At 41.5% G+C, this 16,233-nt stretch overlaps 1 protein-coding gene across 1 annotated transcript in view; it reads right to left on the bottom strand.

The window, feature by feature from the left end:
• The window catches only part of LOC149462827 (rab GTPase-activating protein 1-like), a gene marked incomplete at its 3' end in the record, with an annotated part of 162,451 nt that overhangs the window by 65,086 nt on the left and 81,132 nt on the right, over nucleotides 1–16,233 (bottom strand). The window contains exon 6 of the mRNA XM_089676349.1: nucleotides 3,622–3,779. Within this exon, the coding sequence (XP_089532475.1) occupies nucleotides 3,622–3,779 (158 nt within the window). The remainder of the gene's footprint in view (nucleotides 1–3,621; nucleotides 3,780–16,233) is intronic.

The following is a 16,233-nucleotide window of genomic DNA, read 5'->3' as shown; positions in this document are numbered from 1 at the left end:
AGCAGTTGCAGTGCGCAAGCCTAAGAATGTGACTGAACTGGAGGCCTTTGCCCATGAAGAATGGGCGAAGATACCCGTAGATCGCTGCAAGACACTTGTGTCAAGCTATGCTTCACGTTTAAAAGCTGTTATAACTGTAAAAGGATGCTGTACTAAGTACTAAGATTGAATGTCACTTGGGGGTTGAATAAAACTGATAATGCTGTGAGCACAGAAAAGACATTTGTGGTTATTTCATTATAACTGTTATGTTATATTTGTCTGACCTACAAGTGCCTCTTTAATGTAAATGTAAGCAAGATGACTGAATGATCAAAAGCAATGTCAAACTGGCCAAAACACTCAATTTCAGTGGGGGTTGAATAATTTTGGCCACAACTGTACGTTTGGTGTGCAGGATTTAAAGTGGTAGGAAACTCAAAACTAAACCAAAAAAAAAAAAAAAAAGTTTTCCCCTGCAAGCCAAAGGCGTAATGTACTAATATGCATGGCATACTAGCAAATTACCTAAAAACGAAGCCCTCCAGCAGTGCGATGTCACCGCTGAAGAGGCTTCCATTTCACCCATCTTCCTACCGGGTTCGCAGGCTACAGCCACTTGATCAGCCGAACCACAATGACGTCACTCCCATGCATGCATGTGGGAATCTCAGCCGCAGCATGCAACTCTGAAGGAAACCAAGTGGATTTATCTTCTTCAATCCTTAACACCAGGGGACCTTAACATTGAATTGGACATCGATTGCTTTATGAGCAATCAATAGACACACTATCCAGGGGAACTTCAAGCTGACAAAAGTTTATATAATTTTTATTGTGTATTTTTATTTAATTTCTTTTAGTTCAATCTATTTGTTTTAGTCTGTTTTCCTCATTTATAATGTTTTACATAATGGTATAATTTTATGGTTAAACTCAAATATCATCAAGATCTACAGTGAGGCAAAAAAGTATTTAGTCAGCCACCAATTGTGCAAGTTCTCCCACTCGTCAATTTACCAAAAAATGTCTACCATGGGAGGAAATAACTCAATATATCCTGATCAATACATACTAAAAATACTATTAAACATTACAAATCAATATAACACGTACAGTGGGGCAAAAAAGTTTTTAGTCAGCCACCAGGTGTGCAAGTTCTCCCACTTAAAAAGATGAGAGAGGCCTGTAATTGGCATCATAGGTAGACCTCAACTATGAGAGACAAAATGAGAAAAAAAATCCAGACAATCACATTGGCTGATTTGGAAAGAATTTGCAAATTATGGTGTATTTTTAGTATGTATTGATCAGGATATATTGAGTTATTTCCTCCCATGGCTGACATTTTTTGGTAAATTGAGGAGTTTTTTCACCGGACTGATAGGCGAATAGCTCCTTAAGTGGGTGGACTTGGGGCGGTGACCAACCAATGCAAGCGATGTGTCGGATATATAAAGGGAGTGCCGCACCGCACAGCCGTCCCTATGACTAAGTCAGAAGTGCTGAAACATGTAAGGGTGAGGCTATGCGGTGACCGGAAGTGTCGTTTGGGATCGGAATCAGAAGTGACGCGAAAGCGCCATTGTTTGGGATCCGGCGGTGGTGAAAGCACTGCTTTCAATCCACCACACTACCATACATATTATCTAAAGGTGTGTTTTTATCAGTTATCTTGTGAGTGGCTGTCTGCACTCATATAATAAAAGGTGCTAAATGTACTGCACCATTGGAGTTTTTACCTTTTATTCTTTCATGCCCATTGTATCTGAGGGAGAGGAGCAAGGAGGATTGTGGATATGCTGATATGGTCACATTCCCTTCCCATTTGGAGTTTTTCAAAGCGACATATGCCGACTCTGGAGACAATGATGTAAAGGTGGACCCTGATGTATTGGTGGGGACTCTAGGGACCCTGATGTAAGTGGTAGGGACTATGAGGACCCGGATTTAAGGAGGGGGGCTCTGGGGGACCATGATGTAAAGGAAATGCCTATGGGGACCCTGATGTAAGGTGGGGGGGAATCTGGAGACCATGATGTGAAGGACTGACTCTGATGTATTTGGGGGGGGGGGGGACTTTTGGGATCCTAATGTAAGGAGGGAGGACTCTGGGAAACCAAATTTAAGGAGGGGGCTCTGGGGGACCCTGATATAAGGGGATGGGCTATGGGGACTCTGATGCACATAGGTGAAGGGACTCTGGAGACCATGATTTAAAGGAAGATGCTGATTTATTGGGGGGGTATGGACCACAATGTTGAGGGGGGACTCGAGGGTCCCTGATTTAAGGAGGGGGAACTTGGGGACCCTGATGCAAGGGGAGGGGTTTTGGGGACTCTCTCCTGTATCCTGTCTGCAGTCTCTGACCGTCTCCTGATCCCTGTTCTCAGTCTCTGACCGTCTGCTGGGGTGGAGCTCTAATAGGAAGGGGTGGAGCCTAAAGTGGAAGGGGTGGAGTTTACATATTAAGGAGTGGGCCCTAAACAGGAAGGGGTGGATCAAATTTAGATGGGGGGGGCGCAATTTTAGTCTTGCCTAGGGCAGCACAAAATCAAAATACACCACTGGTTCACACCACTATGTTGCAGTGGTGTGCAGTAAAAAAAAAAAAAGTAATGCGTGCAATCCACTCCTCGCATGGAGTGACAGCCAACTGAACCTTATGAAAAATTAGTCTGTGACATTACAATCAATTTCTTATAAATGTAAAAAAAAAGTGAGCTGTGCTGACCCGGCCAGACCACACAGCACACCAATCGTTGCACTGTAATGCAGCGGCTGTGTGAACATACCTCTAGTATAGATGTGTCCCTTGTGCTGATTTTTCTTAATTTAGGAGAAATTTTTTCATCTTTCCAACACCCCCCCCCCCCTTCAGTAATCTTCAGGTGCGGAGGTTAATACAACTGATCAGTTCTAAGGAGGTCTCTTCAAGACAGCTCAACTATACCTGGCCTTTCCTGACAGATCCACCTTACTACAGCTTCTATGAATGACACAGGATCTAGGAATGGAAGGGGCAGAGGCTGGGGAATGAAAGACAAAAATTTCTGCTAATCCAAAAAAAATCAGCACAAGGGACACATCCTGCTAAATGTAAGTTATGTTCCCTGTGCTGATTTTTATGTTCACAATTTAGGCTAAACTTAAGCTTTAACAGTTACAGATTTGGGGGCCAACTCTATATACACAGGGTCGCAATTACTACATATATGGGCAGCACAGTGGCTAAATGGTTAGCACTTCCGCCTGGCAGTACTCGGGTCGTCAGTTTGAATCGCAACCACAGCACCACCTGCCTGGAGTTTGCATGTTCTCTCTGTGCCTGCGTGGGTTTCCTCCGGGTACTCCAGTTTCCTCCCACACTCCAAAGACATGCTGGTAGGTTAATTGGCTCCTGTCTAAATTGGCCCTAGTATGTGTATGTATGAATGTGAGAGACTTTAGATCGTATGCCCCTTGAGGGTTAGGGACTGATGTGAATGTACAATATATATGTAAAGTGCTGCGTAAATTGACGCCGCTATATAAGTACCTGTAATAAATAAATATTTCAATATATATTTGCTTGTCAGGAGTCCAGCTTTAAAATGGTATCTCAGTTAGCCTAAAGGAGTTGTTCTTGAAGCATGACGTTACCTGAAATTGCCTTTGCCATCATCTTCCTTCACCTCTAGAGACACCATGAAGGTGAACACATCACTGTCTGGGGTGGGGAGGGTGGAATCCTTCACATCTGATGTCTGCTTACATGACCTCTTGAAAGCTGTGTAAAAGCTGTACAATATTCTGCTCACCTAGAGAGAGACCAGAAAAGAAGAACATAATTTATCATCAAGCAAAAGTAACACATTCAGTTAACTGAGATAACCAATGAGGGGTTACTGAACTCTGCATTAGATCAATCTCTTAGGCCTCACAGGATTAGACTTCATTAAGTATTCATTTACAGAGTACTAGATAACATATAAAGTGCAAATTTTGCACTTTAAACACCTTAATTACTTTCTGAATTGCTGTACTTTGTGTTTCTTGCAAGCATACAGATTTATAAAGGAGTAAATAATTATATCACTTAGAAGTTGTATTAGCTCCATCATCTCGCTAAATTGTACAAATTCTGATACATTCTGATTATAGAACATCTTTAGATCTACTGGCAACTATGCAGAACATGGATCCTACATAACTTGATGCAAATTCAATTGATTGTAATATTTATGGTGAGCCTTAGATTTACCAATTTGACTACATGACCTCTGTACAAAACCTTTTAGATCTGCTGAATTTATGCAATATGAGGACCTATCTAAACTATCCAATGAATTTGTATCCAATCGGGAATGCCCTTGCACTACATACTTGATGGTAGATCTAAAGGAGATTGTACAACCAGATTGTAATGTGTGTGGAGCTTAAAAGTTAAACGCTCAAAAGATTGTACAATCAGACTGTGACAGGCTTTGCCGGTTTAAAGTGATCCTGCATGTGTTTAGCAATGCCTCTCTCCTATCAACATACACTATATTGCAAAGAGTACTGGGACACCCCTCGAAATCATTGTATTCAGGTGTTCCAATCATCTCCATGGCCACAGGTGTATAAAATCAAGCCCCTAGGCATGCAGACCGCTTCAACAAACATTTGTGAAAGAATGGGTCGCTCTCAGGAGCTCAGTGAATTCAAGCGTGGTACCGTGATAGGTTGCCACCTGTGCAATAAGTCCATCCGTGACATTTCCTTGTTACTAAATATTCCACAGTCAACTGTTAGTGGTATTATAACAAATTGGAAGTAACTGGGAACAACAGCAATTCAGCCACGAAGTGGTAGGCCACATAAAATGACGGAGCGGGGTCATTGCATACTGAAGCGCACAAAAGTCGCCAACTATCTGCAGAGTCAATAGCTAAAGACCTCCAAACTTCATGCGGCCTTCAGATTAGCACAACAGTGTATAGAGGGCTTCTTGAAATGGGTTTCCATGGCCGAGCAGCTGCATCAAAGCCTTACATCCCCAAGTGCAATGCAAAGCATTGGATACAGAGGTGTAAAGCAGCCACCAACAGACTCTAGAGCACTGGAGACAAGTTCTCTAGAGTGACGAATCACGCTTCTCTGTCTGGCAATCTAATGGACATGTCTGGGTTTGTCGGTTGCGAAAAGAACGGTACTTGCCTCACTGCATTGTGCCAAATGTAAAATTTGGTGGAGGGGGGATTATGGTGTGGGGTTGTTCTTCAGGGGTTGGGCTTGGCCCCCTAGTTCCAGTGAAGGGAACTCTTAAGGCTTTCGAATACCAAGACATTTTGGACAATTTCACGCTCCCAACTTTGTGGGAACAGTTTGGGGATGGTCCCTTCCTGTTCCAACATGACTGCACACCAGTGCACAAAGCAAGGTCCATAAAGACATGGATAAGCAAGTTTGGGTTGGAGGAACTTGACTGGCCTGCACAGAGTCCTGACTTCAACCCGATAGAACACCTTTGGGATAAATTAGAGCGGAGACTGTGAGCCAGGCCTTCTCATCCGACATCAGTGCCTGACCTCACAAATGTACTTCTGGAAGAATGGTCAAACATTCCCATAGACACACTCCTAAACCTTGTGGACATCCTTCCCAGAAGAGTTGAAGCTGTTATAGCTGCAAATGGTGGGCCAACTCAATATTGAAGCCTACGGACTAAGACTGGGATGTCATTAAAGATCATGTGCGATTAAAGGCAGGTGTCCCAATACTTTTGGCAATATAGTGCATCTGTGCAGCTACTAACTCCTAAAAATAAATAGTACAACACGAGTAAATTAAAACATACTTAGTTGATGCTAAACTCTAAAGCTGGCCATTCATGGATCGAAATTCAGCCGGTCCAGCAGGAACCAGACAAATTTCAATCCATGTGCGGCCACTGTGGTTAAACAGAAGTCGATCTACCGATAGACTTCTATTCAACTGCCCTGTCAGTACTGTTTCGCTCAATCAACCCTGCAGGCAATAGGCTGCTGCACTGATCTGTGTATTTGGGTTCAATCTATTTTGTGTATTTAAACCTGCTAGTACATCTAACACTCTCCTCCCCCCAGACTGAAAATGCTGCTGTCCAAATGTGCCCCCTGTGCTCCATCTATAGTGGGGGCAATCTAATACAGGAGGTATGTTACAGGCCAGATAAACAGGTGAAAACAGAGGAAAAAAAGCCTCCACATCTAATGATTGGTAAGCTGTAATATATTACATTTTTTTGATTTGGGTTTAATACTGCTTTAAAAAACTGGAGCGCTCTGGCCTGTTCTTGGTTGGGAAAAAATGAATGTTAATAAAATGAAAAGTGTTCCTAGACTGTTATTCATCTTTGAATTTACAACACGGAGTATCCCTTTTAAATTTATATGCACTGCCCAAAACCTTAATAACAAATTTATATGGAATATCGAAAAAGGCATGGATCTTGCAAGCTATCTTAATTAAACTGAAAATAGATGATGACCTAGTACTGTCATATCTTACTGCAGCCTCCAACTCATACTAATGACTGGATGTATGCCAGATCAACTAAAAAACTGGTGGCTCTTGAGGCATACGAAAGTGTTTGTAAAGGCTGAAGTTTTTTTTACCTTCATGCATTCTATGCATGAAGGTAAAAAAACCTTCTGTGTGCTGCTCCTTCTCAGCACCTCTGAATACCTACCTGAGCCCCTCGCTCCAGCAATGTGCATGAGAGCCTTGGCTGTCCCACGTCTCTCTCACCCCATTAGATGAGACAGCAACAGCAGCCATTGACTCCCACTGCTGTCAATCACAGCCAGGGAGCCAATGAGTAGAGGACAGAGGGGGCAGGGCAGAGCCGAGGCTCTATGCATCTTATGGGCGCATAGAGCCAGACTCAGGAGTGAGCAAGCACCAGTGCCCCCACAGCAAGCGGCTTGCTAGTGGGGCACTGATTAAAGGGGAGGAGCCAGGAGAAGCCAAGAAGAAGAAGATCAAGGCTAAAACTACTGCACAGAGCAGGTAAGTATGAGAGTTTTTTTTTTTTGGGGGGGGGGGGTTGAACCTTTAAATATCACTCGTGCTCTGGACGCTTAAAGAAGACATAATTTGATTGGTTTACATATTTGATGCAGCAGTTTAGATTATGTTTATTGGCGAAGTGCAGAGTTTTTGGAGTAAAGTACTCTTTAAGCAATATTATTGAAAAACTCTGCAGAGAACACACGTCTTTTTGTTTAGTTCTCGGTCACCATACAGTATGGAAAAACACTGTGAAGCAGCAACACTTTTTTTTCACATCTCAATTTTGTTCACAGATAAATGACTTAAATGTCATGACTATTGTGAGCAATCTCTTCTCAGACAGACTTGTATTACAGAATTATCTGCTGGAAATTGCACAACAAATGAATCATAATGATCGCTGTAAAAACCTTTATAGCATAATCAGTTTTCAAGCAATGGGGGGCGGCAGACTTGAAGCCGTTTTTTTGCCGTGAACGGGAAAAATCACTTAACCCAAACACTTTAACCAAAAACTTTGTTGCACATGTTCATGTAAGGCCTATCCACTTTCCTAGAGTTACAACACTTACTACAGCTTAGCCACAGCGTAGTCACCATTTCTCAAGCACCCAGCTTTGGAGAACAAGGAACCATGCCAATGTGCTGGCACATTATGCCATGGACATTGCACTAGAATGTGGTGTGGGAAATCCGTGTTTTGTGCTGGTTTCCCGCATTGCTTTCTTCGATCTGTAGCGGGTGTCAGTGCAATGCTAATGACACCCCAAATGCAAGCCGCAAATGCAGTGAGTTTGCCCGCACCAGATCACATGGTTGAAAAGTACCATATGATCCAGTTGCAGTGCATTTCCAAAAGTAGTGCATGTTGGTGTGGTACAATTTCAGCCCATTGAAAATTATTGGGCTGAAACTGCATGTGAATCCACGCCTACATAAGGCCCTTGTGAAAAAGTCCAGGAAGTGACGAAACACGTCAGGACACGTGACGTCTGACGCACTCACGCGGAAACCAGAAGTGCCATCGTGGCCATTTGAAAGTGGGCATATGTTTTTTCCTGCACCAGGAGAACAGAAAAACTTCTCTGTGTGTAGGAGTGGATTTCTACTGACTGCTATGGTCGTTTGCTACAAACCTTAATGTAAGAGTTTATTAAATGTCTTTATACTTTGATAAATATGCATTTTGAGTCTCCTATTTTACATTTATGAGGATTATGAAGGATTAACCACAGGAGTGTTGGAAAGCTGGGAAGTGGTACTAACTGACCAAGTATATCCTGCAAGGCTTGTTATTACTCCCTGAGTGTAATTATTCAATTTACACTAGTTTGAGGTGATCACGGTCTCTCACCGTGTGAATTGGAGTGTTCACGATTACTGACTGGGTGTATAATATATATTTTGATTTAGGAATTTATATATTTTTTTTTTGTGTGCTGTGTGTTTTTCACTTGTGCTTATAGTGTACACGATATGCCGTTTGCATGATATACTTGTTTGCTCACAGCCATATTTATATTTTGGTGCACTTATATTTGCACAGATATTGTATTTTTATGTTTTAGGATTTATTTTTAGAAGGTAATACACTATTATAGTTTTATTTCTTTGAGATTCACGAAGAGTGATAAGAGGATTAGAATTTCATCTCAGGATTTAAATAGAGTTCCTTTTGGATTTTGGATTGGACTTATATTTTGGACATTGTTTGGGACATTTTATATATTTTATATGTTTTATTTTCTATTTTTTATTTTCATCTTATTCATTATTTAGAATTTATCTGAATGAGTTGATGATTTATTCATTTATGTTGGGGTTGGAATAGGAATGATTATATGTGTTAAATAGGAAAGGTTGTTTTATTTATTTACTTTTAAGGATGAAAGTATCACTTTTCTAAAAGGGTTTATGAGAGGGTATTTACCACAAAGTAAGGTGTGCGGAGGGACGATTTATTGAGGGCTGCAGGGAGGACACCCTGCAAGCTCTTAACGCCTGTAAACACGCCTAAAAGCTTGAGACACTTTTACAAGCGGAAGGCTTTTTTTCTGCCAAATGCTGCTGCCAGGAGGAAAGACTTCTAGGAGAGTTTGCAAAACGTCCCATGTGCATGAGGCCTTAAAGTGCAAGCATTTAGAGGTGCCAGTGAATGCCTTCAGCTGCCTTTCAAACTCTCCAGGAGAATCTTTGCCCATCCTGACCTCTGTGTAGTGTCAGAGCTTGCCAGTAAACCTCACATTCCAATTGAGGAACAAGCAGCCTAATTTCTGGCCACAAGGGAGGCACACCAGGCAAGGAGAAGGACAGTAAGCTTCTATAAGTACCTAAGCTCTGTCTGTATGCACTGCCCACTATTCAGCCTTTCCACGGCAGCATCTACAGGATTCTCTAAGTGTACTTTATAGCTGCAGTGTATTTTTTTATTTTTTTTAATTTATTTCAGGTACTTATATAGCGCCGTCAATATACGCAGCGCTTTTTTACATATATATTGTACATTCACATCAGTCCCTAACCTTCAAGGGGTGTACAATCTAAGGTCCCTAACTCACATTCATAGATACACATACTAGGGCCAATTTAGACAGGATTCAATTCACCTACCAGCATGTCTTTGGAGTGTGGGAGAAAACCGAAGTACCCGGAGAAAACCCACGCAGGCACAGGGAGAACATGCAAACTCCAGGCAGGTGGTGCCCTGGTTGGGATTCGAACCAATGACCCTAGTACTGCCAGGCGGAAGTGCTAACCATTTAGCCACTGTGCTGCCCTTATTTGATGCAACATTCTCTTTACAATGAACCAGTGGCTTTGCCTTGCATAGCTAAAGTTCAACTAACGGGCTCTTGCCACCATAAATGAATGTGTCTGTGCCCAATTAATGAGCAGCTATGCATTTTGAAGTTTTTTTGTGCTGAAATTTTTTGAACATGCATTTTTTTAAACCTTTTCTTAACCTACCTAGCAGTCTGATTATGTCAGTATTTCTGTGCTCCAAGCGGTACATTTTTTTTGCATGAAAATATGTTTTTTTATTGTAGGCCTGTAATTTTTAGGAATAACTCACTGAAATCTGTCCGAATAAGAGTCTAGTAAACATCCTAGGTAGGATAAAATTTGAAACATGAAATCATAAATTATAATTTAATAAACAATCATAAAAAATAATGATATAATAATAATAAATTTAATTAAATAATGTAATCAAACCAAAAACATTGAAATTTGAAATAGAGCGCCAAGTTCTCACATCGCTGAGCAAAGTCGCAAAATCATTTTCAATGTCTGATGACGAATTTCCCCACAAATCATTATCTCTCAATTCTGCAAGTGGTTCTGATTTACTATCGCTGTTCTCTAGCTGGTCTAAAACCGCTTTTGACCTAAAGGGATGCTTTTTGGACACCATGGACTTTTCTCAGTTTCCAGGCAGAAAGAACAGTAAAAATGCAGGCAGGACACAGGACGAAGCAGTAGGGACAACATGTATGTGAAATGCTTTGATACAGTAATGTTATACTATGTAATTTTAGTGTATTGAGTGAATGTCACTTTTAAAAATGTTTAATTTCCCGCCAGTTCTGTCCCCTGTACATCCCGACGCTCGCAGGGAACGGAACCCGGAAGACGGATGTCGGCATCGGCTTGGAGAAGGCCAGGGACGCTGCAGGGGGGACATCGCGGGAGCGAAGGACAAGCTAAGTGCAAGAGGGAATCCCAGAGCAATGCCGCAGGGTAATCCCGAGTGTTGCTCAGGTTTACCACTTTTGGAACTGAAAGTTAACCCCGAGCTACACTCGGGAATACCTCCAGGGGGGTTAATTGTATGTGTGACGAACCGTCCCTTTGTGATAACATTTTACCCGGTTTCAGTTTTCTCCCCTTTGTAAAGCTGTATACGTTTCAAAGACATTCTACACTGTTAGTTTAGGGTAATTTGAACTTGTAGTCTTTCACTTCTATAGAGTTCATACTGTATTGTTGGTAGTAGGGTTTAATTGTGGGTGGGGAAAACCTGGTGCCAGGCTGTCTGGTGGGGGTGAAGCTGTATATACTGAGCTGAGTTTAATAAAGAGTCATTCATTTCACCCTACACGAAGTTTCGACTCGTGGTTTGGGATAGCAGGGAAGGATTGGTTTTGAGCTCTAATACCTGCCTTGACAGAGTGCTGGAAGACTTGCTGGAAAAGGGGACCATTGGCTGAGATGCATCGCTCCGCATGAGGAAGCCCAGGTGGAACAGTTCCGCCACAGTATGCGATTACTATGCACTGCAGCATGTTGCAATGTGTTACAGCATATCAGAACACACTGCGCCAAAAATGAAACCGGTTCTTTTTTTTTTTTTTTTTTGCTGCGTTGGTGTGAACCTAAAGTGGTTGTAAATCTCAGGCATGAAATCTGAACAAAGCATATCCCTCTATAGTGTGTACTTATCTAAGTTAAGAGCACTAAGTGCCATTTCTGTCTGCTGTTTCATTTATCTGCCATCAGCATGAATCACTTCTGACAAGTTTTCCTGACACCAAGCGAGAAATGGTGAAAGGGAGGGACTTCCAGTACACAACCTGTGATTGACAGCCTCAGCTCTGTTCCTGTGAGCTGTATAAAGGGAGGTGTGTCCCTTCCCTCCAGTCACCTCTCAGAGCTCTCTTCACTGAGCTCTGCAGTGTGTAATTTCAGCTATCCTCCTCCTGTTGCCTAAAAGCTCAAACAAGATGTATAAATTTGAGAGGAGAATACTGCAGATAAACAGGTACAGCTTATGTAGGATGATTTGTTTCATCTCGGAGTATAACCGGAGGCCAGTCACATCACTGGGTATATGTAAGGGATTCACTTTAACCTCTTCAAGCCCACAGTGCACAAATATCTGGCCGCTTGCAGGCTGGGCCTTGACACTGAGTGGCTGCATATTTGCATACCATTCGTAAACAAACATGTGCCGAGAGCGTGCACCCTTTGCACTCCCAGAACATGTGTCGGCATCCAATGGAAAGGTCCCGATCTCTCCTTGCGATCAGGACCTTTCCAATCATGAGTGCCGACACAGCCAATCACGGTGCCCACATGACCCTAAACCCCGCCCCCTAGTGTCAGAAACCCCTTAAAGGGCCAGGAGGCACCAATGTGAAGGGGTTAATGATAAGACATAGGGCAAATTGCCTTGTTCTTGTGACTGGACTGCAGTGTGCAACGCAGCCCAGTGCTACTGTCATGAACAAGCCCTCACTGCTGTAAGCTGTACCAGCTGAATATAATTAAAATATTAATACGGACTTAAATCTAAAATCCTGCAATGATGTTACAGAATTGTTTTAGATATTCTGGTATTTTGCTTTTTATTCTGTCATATATTCTAAATCCCTTATGAATAGTGTCATTTCTTTGTGACCAGTGCAAAATGTACCTTTTTTTCAGTGTGCAAAGTCAGCTAATGATAACTTAACCTTTTTTGAAAAAAATTGACACAAAAATTACTGTTTTGCTGGGAACGGATTTGGCTTTCTTTGGCTAACAAACTATAAAAGAAAAATTTGAAAAAAATAAAAAATTAATTTACTTTAATTTTTTCATGTATGTTCCCACAATGATTGCCCCTTACAGTTTTCACTATGTAGATAAGTGTTCCTCTCTGCATGATGCCCTTTGTTGAGCAAATGTCAAAGTATAACTAAAGACTTTTTTTTTAGTTTTTGGATAGAGTGGAGAGGGAACAAAAACATCTGTCAGATATTTCATTGCTGTCTATGCTTCCATTAGGGAGATTCCTCCTCCCAGTTTTTCTTGCTTACTGTTATCATAGAGAGAAAATCTTAATTTTGGCTTGTCCCCAGAACAGTAACAGTGGGGCCATCTTCCAATGGGGGCACTAGTTCTGGTGACAACCAAGGATTCCGTCACTTTGGAGGGATTTCCTTCCACTCCCTGTTTTGGCTTTGGGACAGGAAGTGAAGGGAAATCTCCCCCAAAGGGACACAAATGACAAAAAAAACAGCAGCTGATGCTGTGTGCTGCTGCTAAACGCCAGACCCCGCCATCACTGACAACTTTAGTCCAACAAACAATGGTTTAGCTCACAAAAATAAACACTGAAAGAAAATTGTAGTGCTCAGAATTTTTTTTAAATACAACTGCAAATGGACTTGTTACAGGTTTCTAAAATACATTAACAATTCTTAATATAAACAGCAGATAGGCCACTTGGCTTAGGTGGTTAACCAAGTTTTAATCTATTTAGAGTCAAGAGGATTTCCTCTTATGTGACTTCCTCATTCATGTCTTCCCACAAGGCTTGCATTCATTTTCTTAACTAATCTTGTTTAGAAAATCTCTTAATTCGTTAAATCTGATCACTAGGATGTCCACCATAAAGTTACTGTTCATATGGGAGAGTGTGGATATTGGTAGGATTTGAGATAGATAGATAGATAGATAGATAGACAGACAGACACATATATTGTGTGTGTGTGTGTGTGTGTGTGTGTGTGTGTGTATGTATATATACAGTGGGGATCGAAAGTTTGGGCACCCCAGCTAAAAATTTGTATTAATGTGCATAAAGAAGCCAAGGAAAGATGGAAAAATCTCCAAAAGGCATCAAATTACAGATTAGACATTCTTATAATATGTCAACAAAAGTTAGATTTTATTTCCATCATTTACACTTTCAAAATAACAGAAAACAAAAAAATGGCATCTGCAAAAGTTTGGGCACCCTGCAGAGTTAATATCTTGTACTGCCCCCTTTGGCAAGTATCACAGCTTGTAAACGCTTTTTGTAGCCAGCCAAGAGTCTTTCAATTCTTGTTTGAGGTATCTTTGCCCATTCTTCCTTACAAAAGTCTTCCAGTTCTTTGAGATTTCTGAGCTGTCTGTCACGCACTGTTTTTTTAAGGTCTATCCATAGATTTTCAATTATGTTGAGGTCAGGAGATTGTGAAGGCCATGGCAAAACCTTCAGTTTACGACTCTTGATGTAATCCCCCGTGGATTTTGAGGTGTGTTTAGGATCATTATCCATATGTAGAAGCCATCCTCTCTTTAACTTCAGCTTTTTCACAGATGGCATCAAGTTACCATCCAAAATTTGCTGAAATTTTATTGAATCCATTTTTTCTTCTACTCATGAGATGTTCCCTGTGCCACTGGCTGCAACACAACCCCAAAGCATGATTGATCCAACCTCATGCTTAACAGTTGGACAGAGGTTCTTTTCATTAAATTCTGTGCCCCTTCTTCTCCAAACGTACCTTTGCTCATTCCGGCCAAAAAGTTCAATTTTAACCTCATCGGTCCACAGAACTTGTTTCCAAAATGCATCAGGCTTGTCTATATGTTCATTTGCAAAGTTCAAACGATGATTTTTGTGGTGAGGACGTAGAAGAGGTTTTCTTCTGATGACTCTTCCATGAAGACCATATTTGTACAAGTATCTCTTTATAGTGGAATAATGTACCACAACTCCAGTGTCTGCCAGATCTTTCTGGAGGGATTGTGCAGTCAAATGTGGGTTTTGAATTGTTTTTCTCACAATCCTGCGAGCTGTTCTGTCTGATATTTTTCTTGGTCTTCCAGATCTTGCTTTAACTTCCACTGTTCCTGATGACTGCCATTTCTGATTTACAGAGGATATTGACATCTGAAAACGCTTTGCTATCTTCTTATAGCCTTCTCCAGCTTTGTGAGCGTCACATATTTTCAGTTTCAGTTTTCTAGACAACTGTTTAGAAGAACCCATGGTGCTGATTGTTGGGGCAAGGTCAGATGAGTCTGAGCATTTAAAACCTTTGAGATTGACATCACCTGGTCTTCCTAGACGATGATTGAGAACAATCCATGACACTGGCAGGTCTCAGCTTGGCAAAGGGGGCAGTGCATGCTATAAATTCTGCAGGGTGCCCAAACTTTTGCAGACGCCATTTTTTTGTTTTCTGTTATTTTGAAAGTGTAAATGATGGAAATAAAATCTAACTTTTGTTGACATATTAGAAGAATGTCTAATCTGTAATTTGATGCCTTTTGGAGATTTTTCCATCTTTCCTTGGCTTCTTTATGCACATTAATACAAATTTTTAGCTGGGGTGCCCAAACTTTCGATCCCCACTGTGTATATATATATATATATATATATATATATACATATACACACACGCGCGCGCGTGCGTGTACATATAGTTTTTTTTTAACCAAATCTCAGTTGTTGAGCTTATTTTTGGCTTGGGATAATCATATGACTTTTTGTATGATCTGATAATAGAGTGTAAAGTTGTAGTTTAGAAAAAAAAATAAAAAATAAGGTTTTGTACTCAACTTAAAAATACTTTTTGTTCCATTGAGGGACATTAGAAGTCTTCAACCTTTGCGGTAAAGTGCTGCCTACAGGAGGATTGGACACTGGCAAACGAACAACAAAATGTAGGCCAGCCCAGGATTAACCTGTTCAAGCCAGAGGGCCAACAGATCCACACAGCTTGGCAGAGCCCACAGCGAGTCTGCAAGAAGTCTTACTAGGTCAACGCAACACATCCGGCCTGGGCTAATCCAAAGCAATGAGGATCACCAGGATGTCCTCCATCTTAAATCATGTGGAGCAAGTGAGGAATAAGTTTCAGGGGACGAAAGGCAAAACACTGGATATACTAAACTCACAAAGGCATTAATACATATGCTGCTCCTACCAGCAGATCCCTGTAACCATCACAAGTTTGCTGTTGAACCTGCAAACCAGCAGGCTCAATTTTGGCAGCCCTTTCATGTGACATAGATCCTGCAACACCTTCGGGTGCAGAGACCACTCTTCTGGGTTCAGGAACTGCCAGCTGAAGAATTCTGCCTGCAAACGGTTTACACTGGGAATGAGCACAAACTTGAGATTTAACAGTCTGATGATTTTCCTGGGGAAGGAAACACTCTGGCAAGGAACAGCCCCAGATACTCCAAACAATTAGTTGGAACTAGAGGTGGTTTCTGAGGGTTTAGCATCTATCTCAACTTCTGCAATGTCTGAACAAATACACATTGCCCTCCAGAGCTCTAGCCATTTGTTGCCTCAATAGGTCGTCATCCAAGTGTACAACAATGGGAATACACAACAGGTCCAATAATGCAGCCAGTACCTAGGAGAAAATTTGAGGTGCAGAATACAGTCCAAATGGAAGGGGCACGAGCTGGGATTGCAAATCCCCACAGCAAAATGCTGGTAGGCCAAAAAGATGCACACACGTATGA

Source organism: Staurois parvus, unplaced genomic scaffold, assembly GCF_062004578.1.
Source record: "Staurois parvus isolate SC_StPar_1 unplaced genomic scaffold, SC_StPar_1.0 ptg000166l, whole genome shotgun sequence".
Taxonomy (NCBI): domain Eukaryota; kingdom Metazoa; phylum Chordata; class Amphibia; order Anura; family Ranidae; genus Staurois; species Staurois parvus.
The sequence above is the reverse complement of the archived record's forward strand: the minus strand, read 5'-3'. Positions and strand labels throughout refer to the sequence as shown.